We start from the raw sequence: 15,928 nt of genomic DNA, 5'->3' as shown, positions 1-15,928 counted from the left end.
GACATGTTTTTGGGCAGCCGAAGGAGTCCTCTGTTACGTTAATTCACGTCAGGCATGTTGTTGTGCAGCCGAAGGGGTTCGTTTGCTGGCCGAAAAAATATGACCAAACTGCGTTAGAGTAGAAGTCGCGTGAATCAAAGCGTGTAAAATCAAGTGTACAATTTTTCTGCCTTGATTGAGGATTTTGTTGCCAAACACTGAAAGAATTATCGTGCATATACTAATCCTCTTTCTTTTCTGATTCCTTATACAGCTTATGCAAATCTAGTCATGCTCTAAACTTAATGATCTCCCTTTCTGTCGTAATTATTCACAGTTAAAACATATGCTCCATTCATCAGCAGCCATGCAGCATTAGCAGTAGTGCCGTGCGGCAGCATGCACATTATATAAGAGCCAATCAGAGAGCACTGAGATGGCACAAATAAGGCTCCTGACTATTGCAAACACAGTGGAAGCCTCATCTGTCCTGACAGAAATTGTAGATTTAGTTAACATGCCAGATGCTCACGGCTCTCCTAAAATGCAGTTTATCTATCTATCTCTAATCCATCCATCCATCCATCCATCCATCCATCCATCCATCTGCAGGCACCCGTCGGTTGCATTCCGCAGTAAAGTCCAACAAATTTTTTTTTTTAGTTTTTTTTTTTATGTACACCCCAAAAAGAACTGCAATGTTTTCAACTTTGCCCAATGAGCTGCATGTTTGTACTCTGCTTAAACTCTGATAGGAATTCTAATTAACTGTACTTTCTGTAACTATAGCTTGTCAAAAAAATTCAAAGAAGGACTCTACCTACCTGTAGATATGACCTTTCTATATCATCGCTGAGTAATCAAAGCCATCATCCACCTGTTTGACCTTTACCCATGACGCACAAGTTTATATAAATAATATTGACATATATTGGGACGTATATAGCCTGGTGACTAGAATGCCCTAACAGAGTCCACTAATAATGAAAATTAAGTTTCATTAGTATTCAAACCTTTATTTCTCAGTTCCATTTCACAAGCAATTTTTTATCAGAGCATGTTATCACAGTGACTGGACACTTATCTACAGGGAGTGAAAATGGAAGAACATATCTCTGCATTTGTAACAGCTTCCGCTGTTCTGGGGGAAAATAACTTTTTGAAGTCTGGATAAACACATTGCACTCATTAAGATGCTAGTCAGTTTTTAAACTGTGATTTAAAAAAAAAAAAACGAAGGGGGAAAAAGCAGCAAGTGTTTGCTTACTGCTATAGATGTTGGTGACCTCGAGAGGATCAATCTTGCACATCACACACGTAGCGATAACTTCCAGAGGAAATTGCAAATCTAATCGACCACATCAAATGTCTGTCATAGTACTGAGACTGACTTGTGAAAGGCAGTCAGTCTTTATTTGGGTGGACGACTTAGATTATACACTTAGCACAACCAGTTGTTACTCTAAGTGAGGTGACAACACTGTTGCTCTGTCAAACTCTGTGTTGATTACCCACAGACACACACGAGATAAAAACTATCATATCATAAAAACTACTGAACATCGGTTGTCTTGACTCTTTTTCTCAGAAAATTGAAGAGAAAAATATCACTTTTAACACATTGCGCCCTGCGGAATAATGAGTCCTTATAATCTTTTTTAATAGATAGCTGTGCTGTGATTGGAATGCTGGAAATATAATCAAATTCAGACAGATTATCAGGGTGTGTGGAGTCTGCTTAAACTGAACAAATTAAGTATACTTAACATTTTGTGGAAATGTTTGTCCACTCATCCTGTAATAGAGTTCCAGGATTAAGTGTGCCGTCACATATTCACAATCTGCTACTCGTGGATGAATTAATCTATTTGCAGATTTTTTCTTCTTTTTTATCTTGGCGCCTATACTCTTTTATCACTTAGAATTTCCTGCTTTTGTTCTCAGGCCAAAGCCACGTCTAATGTAAAAGCACTGCTTTGGCATCAAGGAATTATGTGGATGTTATGGAAAAAGTTTCATTCACACACGGCATAGTCTGACTTCCAATTTTAATAAGTAGTGCTTTGCCGCAATCTATAGACATTTATTATAAGCCTTTGAGGGAGGCATCAATTACTCGCTCATTTTAGCAGCAGGTTTCAGTCGCAAACACTGTAATGGAGAATTGTCTTAGTAAGATAAAGAATTAATATTCAGGGGGGAACTAAAGGGTCTAGCTCAACCCCAGATTAATTAATTCATGAAGTGATAGAGAGTGATGTCCCAAGAGCTTTTTTCCATGCACTGCATATTCTTTTAATGAAGGGCAACCGCAGAACTGTCCATAGAGGACGCACAAGTGTTGTGGGAATGTGTTTCACAAATTGGATACCTGCAACTTCTCTCTCCGCCTCCTGTGTTCTACCCACGTAACCTTCCAAAATCTACTGAAGGCCACATTCCAGTGGGAAGATGCTACGCTCTGCCATAAATCAGATCGATGATCAGCGAGGAGCTGCTGGCCACTATTTGGAACATTATGCAGCCTAAAAGCTTGTTGAGAGGAGTCAACAGTGTTGCCATAATGAATGATTGATGTGTAAAAAAGAAAAAAAACAGTCTGGTTGGGTAAAGCAATAAAGACGTAGTTGGTGTGTGAAGTGTTGAGCGGGAGTACCCTGAACACACGGACCTCACACACAAAACAAGGGGGGGTCATTGATGGCAAACAACTGAATTTATAATCTCTTTGTGTTCACCCCTATAAGACAATATTCTCAGAGTACAGACACAAATCTCAATTTAAAGTTGCGGAGCACAATTCAGCGGAACATCATATTGTAGCACTACTGGAAAAAATTAAGCAAGAAGCAGAAGCAGAGAAAGCCTCCACTATGCACTGAGGATATGTTGTAATTAAAATACACGTGGTTTGGTTGATTTTTTTTGTTGTTTATCATTTAATTCTATTTTCTTTGACGATTCTCTAGCAGTTAACTTCAACTGGGAGTGACAAATAAAAAGCTTGAATCAAACATGGTTTTATCTTTTTGTAGAACTGCGAGTGAGAGAGTGGGAAACAGGCGAGAAGAAAGGATTTTAAAGTTTGTAAACCTTAAAGGTGTTTTCTTGAGGGCTCAATAAAGTACAGTATCTACCTTGCTCGCCCAAGATACTGCAAAGCTGTACCAAAATTAGGGTAGAGGATAAGCTCAAGCCTGTCCCAGCTGACTTTGGGCGAGAGGCAGGGTACACCTCCGGACTGGTCGCCAGGTCAGCGACTATTCACGCTCACATTCTCATGTACCGTACGCTAGATGTTAGTCTTTAATGAATGTCACAGACATACTTTTTAAATATGGAGGGAAAACAGAGTACCTGCAATAAAACCACATACACCAAGTATTAAAACACACCAAGCCGGATTCAAATCCAGAAACTTACATCTGCAAGGCAGATGTACCAAAAACTATCATAAGTAGTTGCAGCATTCCACTGTATTAGAATTATTTATTTAGACCCTGTGCACATAAAAACATTTTGGAGCGTATGTAACCTGAAATGGAACTAAGATAAATGTCTGGCTAAGTTTCAGTGTTTTTGTGTGGGCACCATAGCTCATATTTACACCTAAAATCCACATTTCACTGTTTACTATTTAAGCCAGTCACTAATCAACTTGAACAGGTTACTAATTGTACTTTTGCAAATCATCGTAGTCTAAAAAAATGAAAAATCCAATTTGGGCATGATGGTAAATGCAGTGCACCTACTGTGTATAGTACTTTATCTACACCATATGTTATCCAAAACACTTTACCCAAGCCTCATATTCACGATTACACCAATGCGCTAAGGTTTTCCGTTTTTTTTTTTGTTTGTTAAATAGATTACTTAAATCTCCAAGATCCCTTGGCATACAGTTTCTTCATCCCTCACCTTTGCAGGTTAATAGCAGAACCCAAGTTTTTTTTCCCCTCCACTTTTGGGAGTTTTATATCCATCTATAACAGTTAGCTCGCGCTAGGAAAGGTACGTTCCTCAAGTTGCAGTTATCCAAGTTCGCAAACTACATTCGTGCAAGGACGGCTTCAGAGGCCACTGGAGGCCTAAAGCGAAGTACAGGCATTGATAATGAATAATTGCTGAACAGTTGAATTTAATGTGCATTCGCTCAACATTCCCATACACGCACACTTGGGTGTTGCACTTAAACCGTGCACTTCAAATGACAGTGCACCCTGCCCTACACACACACACACACACACGCACACACACACACACACATACAGCGTGGACACATTACATACGTTTCCATTCAAATATTACTGTGACACGAGTACATGAAAGCATACGTTATGATTTGTGCTCACTTGAATCCATATTCTGAATCGCTTTATTCTCACGAGTGTCACGGGCGTGCTAGTGGTACACCCTGAAATGGTAGCCAGCAATCTGAAAATGCTTCTCGACATTCATAATGGCTCATTTGCACGGCCAATTTATGACCCCCCCAATTGGCTCACCCAAAAACATCACAACAAAAGGTTTATTGCAGAGAAAATATGTTCATTGTGTCATTCTGTATTAAAATGAATGGAGGGTAAAAGGTCCCTGAAGGCTGGGAAATGAGCAATAATTTGAAAAGATTGGTATTAGTGTAAAGTATTATAACAACCTTTGTCGCATTGACTGCTTTCATTTATCATATTCTTGTTAATGTTTTTTTTTATTTGTTCCTTTCTCTTCCCCACACTTCCCCCCCCATCAGAAGAAATGAACCATGCTCCCATTGATCCAGCCACTCACACATGAATGCATACGCAGGGGAAAGTGCAGCCGCACTCATGTGCACCTTACCTCCCTGCAAGAAAGACAAAGTGGGACGTGGATCTTGTTGGACGGAGCCACCGACCCGCTTGTTGAGTTAATGAGCTTTTATTGACTTCAGCACCTGAAGTGGCTGCTGTAACTTATCACAGTTAGCACTTGGCTCCCCAGACACACACGCACACACGGATGTACTGTTTGTGTGCAAATCTCCATGGACACACTCACACGCATGCACACACGTACACATTTCAATTCAGAGAAGTTACAAACAACTGATTTGTGCTTATATTGTCATTTTTGTTCTTGGTAAGGGAACAGTTTGGAGGAGCCCCATTTTAACCCTGATGTGTAAAAAGCAAGGAACATAAAGGCATAGTTGGATGTGTTTGGTGACATAACCTACTGCATAAATTCTAACCTAACATTTGGGAATTATGTCACAAATGTTCTTTTGGGTAATGAATTCCAATAGAAACACTCGATCAACAACAATGAGGTTTGGATCCAGGTACAGGCAGACAGAATCATTATATTTCATTCTTAAATATGACAACAGCATGCATTGATACCTCTGAATAATTGTAGAAATTAACTCATTTAATTCATTATCATCATCATCATCTAACGTACAGTATATTTTGAAAGCACCCCCCCATGTTTGCAGTGCAACTATGGCTAAGGGCTGGCATTGGCACACACAGACACATTATCTGGGATAGAGTTAGGGAGGTCTCCAAGTGCTACTTCTCAGTGGTTGTCTTTACATCTGCAAGCGGAGATGTTCTTGCATTTCCTTTGAAATATACTTTGTACACGTCAATCTATTTTTGCAAAGTCCATAATCCCTTATGTAAATATTATAAGTTAGGGAAGTGGTGCAAAAGGAAGGACACCGCAATGGACGTTGGGGAGCCAGCATTGAACATGCAAATTGAGACTAACATCATTTAAATCACTTGCAGGTTTCCTTACTTTTTTATCCGATTTGTGCAAACAACAGCTTATTTTCTCCAAGTTATGGGCCACAAGCAAAACTTCATGAATTTATGGCATCCCCATCACAAGTGCACGGAATATTGAGTGCAAGGACACCACTCATTGTTATGCCTACTGGTACTTTAACCTTCCAAAATTTTGTCTTCACTTCAAGGTATAGGCAATAAAAACTAGGGGTTGTTCAAATGAGGGCTCCCTGAAGTACACACATCAGCTGCATCAGGATTTTTTATTAAAGACGCTTTAAAAGACAACATAACTAATGAATAAAACAATGATCATACTGTAATAAAGAACACATTGCATCTCTCTGGAATCATTAGCAAGTACTGACAAACTTGTTCAAGGCAAAACAACCCTGGAAGCTGAATGCTATTTTTTGATAAGGAAATCAAAATATTGGAAGACATGTTACACTGAAAGTATTAAATGACAAGGTGAGAGTCGTAGGACAGAAAAACTGAAAAAACTTCATTGGGATTTACTCTTCCTGTTTTTCACATGAACAACAAATGTTGGGCACATGCCAGAATAACTTCCTGATGTCTCCAACTTCCATTCAATTATTATACATAATGCATATTTCATTCTGAGAGCAGGGGATAAAATATAGAGACTCAGAGTTCAAAATTGAGTGTAAGACATTTTTTAAAAAAATTCTCTTTAAAATGTCGGCCTGTCAAGACTTTGCACCACAATAGGTCGTTGTCTTTTAGGGGTTTATTGTGATTTTGCTCATAGCCACAAAGCTAGACTTTGTCCAGGTCAAATTTCTTTCCATCGCAGAGAGACACACAAGCGATGAAGCATGCAAACACATACGAGCACACAGCATATGTGTACATGCACTGAGACAGGCGCATCTTTTTTTTATGGTAACGTCACTTCAAATTGTTGCAACTAGTGCAGTGTCTTTAAACTACATCCTCTCTCACTCTCTCATCTGTGGTGGGATTCAGAGAAAGAGAGAAACAAAACAACTCTTAACAACTCTGATTATAGATTATCTTAAGATGAGTTAAACTGTCAATATCTCATCTAGCACATGCACAGCTTGAGTGGTGCTCAAGCATTTGCCTCTTTGCCCTGGTTGAGAAAATTGTCCGCTCAATTTGTTTTGTCATTCACCAAAATTATAAGTCCAAAAAAAAAAAAAACACCCCAAGTGTTTTGATATCTGACAGGCATTTATTTGAGTTCTTGTGAGGATTGTGCTTTGTGCCTTGCCCCTCCATCCACCTCCCATGCTGTGTTGAGTGCCAGCTGCCAGGCCAAAAAGATCTCTGATTTGTAGTTTATCGTTTTCTAGAACCCCAGTAACTTTTGTTGCATGATTAGAGAAAATAGCCATACATTCTGTGTCAAACACATTCATTACATTTTCCCTTCTGCATCATTCTAGGCATTTTCTCATTCCACACACAATTTGGATAGCGTTTGTGTAATCCCAGCTGTTGTTTGATGCAAATGTAACAACAATACTTAACATAGCAACATTACATTGCTGCTGAGGTATATTTTCATACACACAGAGTTTGAGAGTGCAAATAGTGAGTGAACTTACAACTTAAACTTAAAGTTAGAGCCTGATGAGTAAACTGATTGGCGCTTTGTAAGGAGAGAAGACAAAGAATTGCATGTCCCTACCCAGTTTATAGTTGCTTGAAGGTGTTATCGGTTCCTGGCTGGAGATGAAGGTAGTAATTGGCCCCTATGGTGACCATTCGCCTCAAGGCGAACAGAGCCCACAGAGGCCTTTGCAAGTAGTTAATTTGCATAGCTAGGCCGGACCCAAAAGGAGAGGGTGTCATGGATCGGATGGAGCAGGGTGACCAAATGGCGCTTGGACCAGGGTTTATTGGAGAAAATAAACTAACAGACTCAGCAAACTGACAAGAGGACTGACCGACAGGGACGTGAAACAAAAGACGTGACGACATTACGACAACAATGATCCGACCGAAAGTGAGGGGCAGACAGGACTTAAATACACGACAGGTAACAAGAGGCAGGTGAGAATGATCACACCGATCATGGGCACACAGGAGGGGAAGGGCGAGCACACAGGAGGGGAGGGGCGAGCACACAGGCACACGGACAGAAACTATGACAATACGCACATAACAAAACAACCGGGGACGAGACGTGACAGAGGGTCGCGGGAGCAGAGAAAAGAGAGTCACGAGGAAAGACGACAGAGGCGCGCGGACGTAAGGTATCCAAGACATGAGCAAGAATAAACTCTTTTTCTAAACAAGACACCTGTGTCATGAAGAGTCATTTTCATTCTACACATATATATAAATTTATCACAAAGGAATCTGTAGATGGGAGTGCAAAGCATTGGGGTTGATTTATGCTACAGAGCCTGAAGGAGCATACTTATACTCATGAGAGAAGGAGTTAATGCATCCTGAAATAAGATGTGATCTTATGGTATTTGAAATCGAGTGAGTCAGTAACAAACCAGCTGAAAAGCAATGCTGTATAGTAGTACTTTACCTGACATCATTTTTATTTTAGCAGGCCTATTTTTCCAATGAGGACCTGCTCTTTATCAGAAGGCTTTCCCCCCAGCACAGCCCCCCTGTGAGTGCAGTTGTGTGCACATGTGTTTGTGTGTGTAGTGCTTAGACTTTGTACTAGTTCTGTATACAAAGACCATTAACAAAAGACCAGCAGAGCATGACTCTCGTCTCCTTTTCCCTTAATAATACTGAGCATGAATATTCATTCACACGCAAGTTACTTGGTACAAATGCTGTATTTCTCTTTCTCGCTCTCGCTCTCACACACACACATACACACACACGCTAGCATGCACATGCACACACATTCGAGTGTGAGAAATTAATGCAATTAGAGTGATTATGAAAGTGGACAGCTATTCCACTTTGTGTCCTTGCTGCAATTCTAAAATACTGTGATGCATAGGCACATTGTACAGCCACATTATTTGCCACGTTTACCTATAGGGCGGCTTGGCTCAGCAGTAGAGTGAAAGCCTCCCAACACAGAGGTTGGGGTTTCGCTCCTCAACCATTGTCTTTGTGTCCTTGAACAAGTCACTTGCTCCTGATGGTATGTCGTCAGTGGGTGAATGATGAAGCACTGTGAAGCTCTTTGAAAACCGAAGGTAAAAAGCGCTATAGTACAAGTACATCTCTTTTACTGTTCAGCATATGCTAAATCTTAGACGATATAATATGTCTTGACCAAAGTGTACTCAAACTTTCATCCAAAGTTTGCTGGGATACACAACCCTGATCCTGATGACAGGCATTAGAAAATGGACGGTTGAATATAATCTAATAATCTATTGTCCATAACTACAGTGAATGCAGCTTTCATTCCGGATCTCATTGTAGTGCACTGGTTTCTTTTGTGAGTCACAGTGACGCACCCACCATGTTTAAAAAGATTACATGTAAGGCTATTAATGGTAAAAACAGTGGTCAGTCAAGGTCAATGCTCTTATTATTTATGTGCCGTGCACACAAAGATTGAAAAGGTGTACCATTTTGTCCTGGAGGCCCTGAACACAAGTGGTGTAATGTGGCAGAGATGGAGCCAAAGGACAGATGAAGAAAGCAGACATGAGAGAAAATGCATTGGACGTTGGGATGCAGCCGCAAAGAGCATAACCTGAATTTATGAAGCCGGTCCGTAAAAAGCCAGGATATCATGGGTCACTCACTTGTCACATCCACTGTAATGTGATTTGAAGCTAAAGAAGAAGTTGCAGTAAAGCTCTTAATCGTTGAGAATGAAATGAACAGAAGAAGCGGTGAAAGAGAAAGGCTGTTATGGAGGGAGAGCCTGCATAGAAAATCTGCAATTCTCTGAAGGTCGAATGAAAAGGAGTTTTGAGGAAAGAATTTTTGCAAAAGTTGTGAACAAAAAACGAGCCAAGAAGGCTTTCAAACACTTCAGTAGGTAGAAAAATGTTAAAAAGTAGCAAAATATTGCACATAGTCTGCAGCAAGTTCAAAACCCGCACCGTGCTGTCCTGAGAAAGCTATTATATATTATTACAACACATGTAGTGTCTTTATATTTAATTAAATGTCATTTGATGGTGGTACATCTGCCTCACAACTCAGAGGGTGCAGGTTCGATTCCACCTCCGGCCCTCCCTGTGTGGAGTTTGCATGTTCTCCCCATGCCTGCGTGGGTTTTCTCCGGGCGCTCCGGTTTCCTCAACACATCCCAAAAAATATGCTTAGTATGCTGATCGAGCACTCAAAATTGCCCGGAGGTGTGACTGTGAGTGCGGGTGGTTGTTCTTCTCTGTGCGCCCTGCGATTAGCTGGAGACTGGCTCAGGGTGTCCCCCGCCTACTGCCTGATGACGGCTGGGATTGGCTCCAGCCTGCAGGCGACCCCCATGGGGACAAGCGGTACGGATGAATGGATGGATGGATGGATGGATGGATGGATGGATGGATGGATGGATGGATGGATGGATGGATGGATGGATGGATGGATGGATGGATGGATGGATGGATGGATGGATGGATGGATGGATGGATGGATGGATGGATGGATGGATGGATGGAATTGTCTTAAAGGTACAGCGTGTAAAATTCAAATGCCATCTCGCGGTTAACTAATAGAATGCAACAACTTAAATTTTGAAGTACGTGCACTACTGTGCATTGGAGTGACCACAATTAGCAAGCCAACCACCAATTTCTTCAACAGAGGTGCAAGCAAAATCCCATCATAAATGACCTCTAGTATTCCGTGAAGCGATGAAGTAAGTGCATTGAATTTGCTACCACTGTTGGCAATAATATTGTTTGTTTGTTTTTTGTAATTGAACTAATAAATTTTCCTGCAGTTAAATCACCGCAATGCATTACAATTAATTTATTGGTTTATGACTACTACATAACCCCAACGCACACTGGCTCCACAAAAACATGAATTGTGACCAGTAGGTTGTTCTCACACCGCCAGGAGCCTCCCAATTGTCTTTAACGCATATTGAGGTGCAAGAGTCACGGGCTAACATAATAACAAACCAAATAAAAAGATTAAATAATATTTAGGAACTGAAGTTCATTGTTTTAAAGCACTGCATATTGTTTAACTGTTTATCTTTGAAATCCAAGTTGCTGTGTGGAGTTTGCATGTTCTCTCCGTGCCTGTGTGGGATTCCTCCGGGTGCTCATGTTTCCTACCACATTCCAAAAACATGCACAGTCGGCCAATTGTATGCTCCAAAAGGTCCATAGGTGTGAATGTGAATGGTTGTTTGTCTGTGTGCCCTTCGATTGGCTGGTGACCAGTTCAGGGTGTACCCCAACTACTGCCCAAAGACTACTGGGATGGGCTCCAGCACGCCCGTGACCCTCGTAAGGATAAGCACTTCAGAAAATGGATGGATGTATGGGTGGATAATTTTATTGTGGCTAGAGTGTACATGATATTGTAGTTTATCACTTTTATTAAACCATAAAAAGAAAGAAGGAAGAGGAAAAAGGCCAGAAGAGAAGAGTGTGGAAAGTCAAGCCTTGTCAGATGGGAAATCTTGCACTTCCATTCACTTCTATGAGCCTGCACTATGTATTTTGCTCACATAGGTTTTGGCAACAGAGACTGAAACCTTTACTATTTTATCAACATCAGATATATGAATTTATAAATACAGTTAAGTACTGTTGTAGAACACAATATATACGTATGTAAACATATCAGCTAGGTCTCATTAGCTTGAAACGCAAAAATATATTTTTGTCAGCGGTCCTCCAAACTCTAAGGGAGGGACCCCAAATGTAATGAGACAAAAATCATAGGTCTAACAGTTTTGAACGTGCAGTGTGTGCTGGGCAGCCACACGGCAAGAGCAACACGTCACACTTGAATCGATTTTATTCATGAATATTCCCACGTTGGACAGGAAATCTTGCAAAACCGCACAAGATTAAATGTGACTTTGTTTTGCGCAATGACTGTTTAGGACTTGGATTTGCCACCCTGCTTCTTCGCTACCACGTCACTTCGCTTTCTCATTGGCTGCACGTCACTATCAATCGGCTGAATGCACCTTTGCCCTTGTCAGACCAAACAGTCCAAAATATTAATATCCCCGATTTGAGGTCGGAGTGGCTCGAGTGGTCAAGATCAGTCATGAGCCCACCACACACGGCAAGAATATCTAATAAAATTATCTTTGGAGCCTTCACGAGAGGGAAGATTCAGGGCTACGTTTGGTTCGATTATTCTGCTATGTGAACCGGGATTGAATCGTAGAAAAAAACAGCTGCTGAGCGATTGGCCACTCATGAAATGTATCTGCCGAACCCCAGCACTGCGCAAGAGTTCAGTCGCTTGGTGTACAGCAGACCTATGACCCAACTTTCAAATACCCTGAAAACTGTGTGCTGATCATTGAGTTGGGAGGAGGTGATAAAAGGGTTGAAAACAGTAAGGGGAAAAATCACAGGGACAGCAAGGTCAACACCCGACTTGACCTTTGCAAGGATTTCAATGAAGAAACTTCTACTTGCAGTGTCTGCGCTGCAGTTGAAAATCCGCACAGGGGAAAATGTGGGAGGAAGCAAAATACTGTAAGTGTTCTCGAGGGAGAACAATTAAAATACAATACCCTGCTCACCAGTGGACAGCTATTAATGTGATTTTGGGGTCTCTGATGATAGGGAAGACTGCAAGGAGCACACTCCCTCCCTCTCACTCCCTCTCCCTCTCTCTCTAATAAAATCTGTACCATCAGATCAGATCGCACTATACAGTATTTTTAATATGACTGTTTTCTGCACAAGTTAATGGAGCACAAGTTACAAAGTCTCGAGCAGTGTTCCCCAACACGCGGTCTGCGGACCAGTCTGCGACCGGTCCATGGATCATTTGGTACCGGGCCGCGCAAGAAAGAATAAATAACTTGAATTGTTTTCCGTTTTATTTATATGGGTCTGAATAATCTTTTATTGTGTAAAATGGACTGGATTCTCTACTACACCTCGGTGACGTGTTACGAGGACGCTGCGAGTAAAGTTGCATAGGAGGACACAGTGGATCCATGGTTATTATTATATCATACTGTGGTGTTCGCATTCAGAATTCCCTGATGAAAATAAAGATTGAAGGATGTGTTGCAAACATGGTGTATATGTGGTAACGCACTTCAGTTGTTGTTCTTTCTATTTCTTGTTTTCCAAGTAAGTCTTTTGCGACACACCTGCATCTACTTTCCTTCAGCACCACAATCCCATTGTTTTTATGCCGGTCGTATCATTTTGTTGTATTTATCCGCCACACCTTAAAAGCCGGTCTGTGAAAATATTGTCTGAAGATGATCAGGTCCGTGGTGTTAAAAAGGTTGGGGACTACTGGTCTAGGTTACATTTTAAGTGACAAAAGTCTCACTAATGTATTTTGTATCACTGCTAATAGTTTCCAGTATGCAGTGGTAAATAATTTCTTGTTCTGTTTATATTTGACAAGTGATGGGTGATATATTGCTCTCCCACTTTATTTTTATTTGATGTTAACATGTTTTTCAGAATAACTTAGTTCCCCCCACTCATTCTATTTTCAATACTCAGTTTCAGTATTTGCCAGTGAATTGATCCAAGAAGCTTACCACATTTTCTGAAAGGATCCCAGCTGTAGCATAGTGCCTGGGTGCTTATAGCAATTCAAACACACCTTGAATAGAAATGTATTTTTCTGCTGCTGCTACTGCTTGATTTAGTTTACAGTGTGCTTTGTTTCACCTTCCTCTTCTTGGTTGTTCGTGAACTACAACTTAGCTGAGCTAAACGCTAACATATTCACATATACAGTATTAGCCAGTGATCCAATGTGTCGGGGCACATTTGATAGTCATAAAAGATCATCAGGTGTGCCATGGAAAATTATCCAATGTCAGTTATTTTGGCAAAAAAAAAATCTATGGTATGTACATGTTGTATTGTACAGTAATAGGCAAAAACAATGAAATGGCCAGCTCTTTCACTAATTGACTAAAGGTAACCTGTACACCCACTTTCCGTGTATCACTTTGCTAAGTGGTGTGCTGAGATTTTTTTCCACCATATGGAATATGTGAGAAACACGGGTATAGAATTTTTTTTGTCTTAAATAACCTACATGGGTTTGGAACGTGCAAACTCCACACAAAAAGGCCAGAGTCGATATTTGAGGATACAATGCTGCCTGTCATTTAATCAAAAACCAGGCTACAATGAATTTGTGACTTAAGCCAACCGGGAGAGAAAGATAACTCAAACATGATTTTTTTTCCATATAGCAGTGTTAGTGCTGCTTTATCACTGACGCACTCGTGTCTCAATAGAACATCTTATGACATTGTATCCTCCACCATGCATAAACTCCCTCATTCCTTCTCTTATGAGTTGAAGTATGCACATACTGTATTTCTGAATGACGAATGAATTACCCTCGCTTTTATCTGCCTTCTCTTTTAGAGACCTTACGATTTGGTATTTCTACAAAAGTCAACATAATCAAAGAACACTGAGCAAGAAATTCCATACATCCATTTTCAAAAACACGTCCATATCCAAGCTGACTTTAGGTAAGAGGCTGGGTATAACCTGGAGGGGTCGCCAAGCAATTAGGGCAAAGAGAAACAATTAGACCCATGGAAAATCCACTCAAGGGCAGGGACAACATGCAAAGTCCACACAGGAAAGCCAATGCAAGGTTCAAACCCTAAAGCTCAGAACCACGGTGGTGTGTCATAAATACAAAATTAAAACGGATTAAATAAGTTAAATATGCAAATCTCTCTCTCTCTCAAAGTCTGTGTGACAAGGATTGAGTGACATTAATTAATGTCTTAAGTTAACTGTCAGAGGCTGTTTTGCATGGAAAGAGCTGTAAAATGTCTCATGGGACTGAGGGAGGAAGCGGAGGAGGGAGACAGATGCTATTCATTTATCTCCATCGTGGAACTTGAATGTGTTGTTTGTTCCCTCTCACTCTTACGGTGCCTTGCTCCCGTGGGACGCTTTTAGCCCACCTTCCGCATCTTCATTCCACCGACAGCAGCATGACAAGATAACGATGGCAACGACAAGATCTGATGAGAATTTAATGCACATAATCCGACTTGGATAATGGAATACATTTTGTGATACCGTTAGTTTGACTCAAGTTTAGCGGTGAAAGACGCATGCGGAAACTTGCGTGCGGTTGATGGAGCAAGTGTGACAATCTGGAGAAAAATGATCTAAAATTCCACGTAAGTTATGAGTCAGCATCAATATATGCAGCGAGGCGCTTCCAAGTGTATCCATCAAGATCCAAGCATGCACACGTAATCTTTAATTTCTTTAAAAATGCAGTAGATTGAGCATAGAGACCCGAGTGATCATTTTGCCAGCAGCAGAGTGCTGCTGAGGATGAACGCAGGGGCCGCTCGTACCCAAACTAAGGAAGTTATCAAACTTATAAAAGGTTATTTGGAGGACAGTACTTACGCAGAAGGACAGCAACAGGCACGAAGAAACACGAAGAGTTCATGATGTTGAAACGTGTCCCGCAAGCACGCAGAAGAGTCCCGACGTTTTGTTAAAGATAAAATAAAACCAGTTGCTAGTGTAAAACGGCTTCTCTCCTATGTTTAGTGCAGTGTTACTGTCCGGAGTGACGAGAGGATGCACCGTGCGCTCCTCTGATGGGGAGGGCGAGTCTGTACACTGGAGTGGGAGGAGAGGAGAGGAGCCGAAAGGAAGGACCAAGCGCCACCACATCTGCTCCAAACGGACGACGTTATCTGACGGAGGCATTCCGATTCTTGAACCCGTTTCAGTGCAGCCACAAAAACAGAACTGCAGAAGCGACAGTTTATTGAGATTTCGCTTCAGATGCTTATCACCGCAAGAAGCTAAAATCAAACGTAGAATTGCGCTTGTAAATAATTCAGTAAATGAAATTAGTCTGCAAATCTATAATCAAGAATAGGCGAAGAGTGAATGTTTTGACTATCCAGCTCAAAAATCATTTTTCTACCTCGTTTGCGTGGTCATGCAGTGACATACACCTTGACCTTGGACTCCAAACAATACAAGGTCAAAAAGGGACGTCACATTAAATGCTAGTGTATTAAAATTCATCTTTAGTAGCTCTCTCTGAGCTTTGTGTGAAAT

General features: G+C 41.0%; 1 protein-coding gene across 2 annotated transcripts in view; it reads right to left on the bottom strand.

The window, feature by feature from the left end:
• nrn1la (neuritin 1-like a) overlaps positions 1-15,858 on the bottom strand; it is a 44,724-nt gene extending 28,866 nt beyond the window's left edge. For both annotated transcript variants that reach the window (XR_015859059.1, XM_088378783.1), the window contains exon 1: positions 15,260-15,858. Coding sequence is in view for 1 of the 2 variants with exons in the window: in XM_088378783.1 (XP_088234909.1) it covers positions 15,260-15,302 (43 nt within the window). In the remaining variant the exon portion in view is untranslated. The remainder of the gene's footprint in view (positions 1-15,259) is intronic.
• Positions 15,859-15,928: the final 70 nt, after the last annotated feature.

Source organism: Syngnathus floridae, chromosome 6 (assembly GCF_059516105.1).
Source record: "Syngnathus floridae isolate MCC-2025c chromosome 6, RoL_Sflo_1.0, whole genome shotgun sequence".
Lineage (NCBI taxonomy): Eukaryota > Metazoa > Chordata > Actinopteri > Syngnathiformes > Syngnathidae > Syngnathus > Syngnathus floridae.
This window is presented reverse-complemented; position numbering and strand designations above follow the sequence as displayed.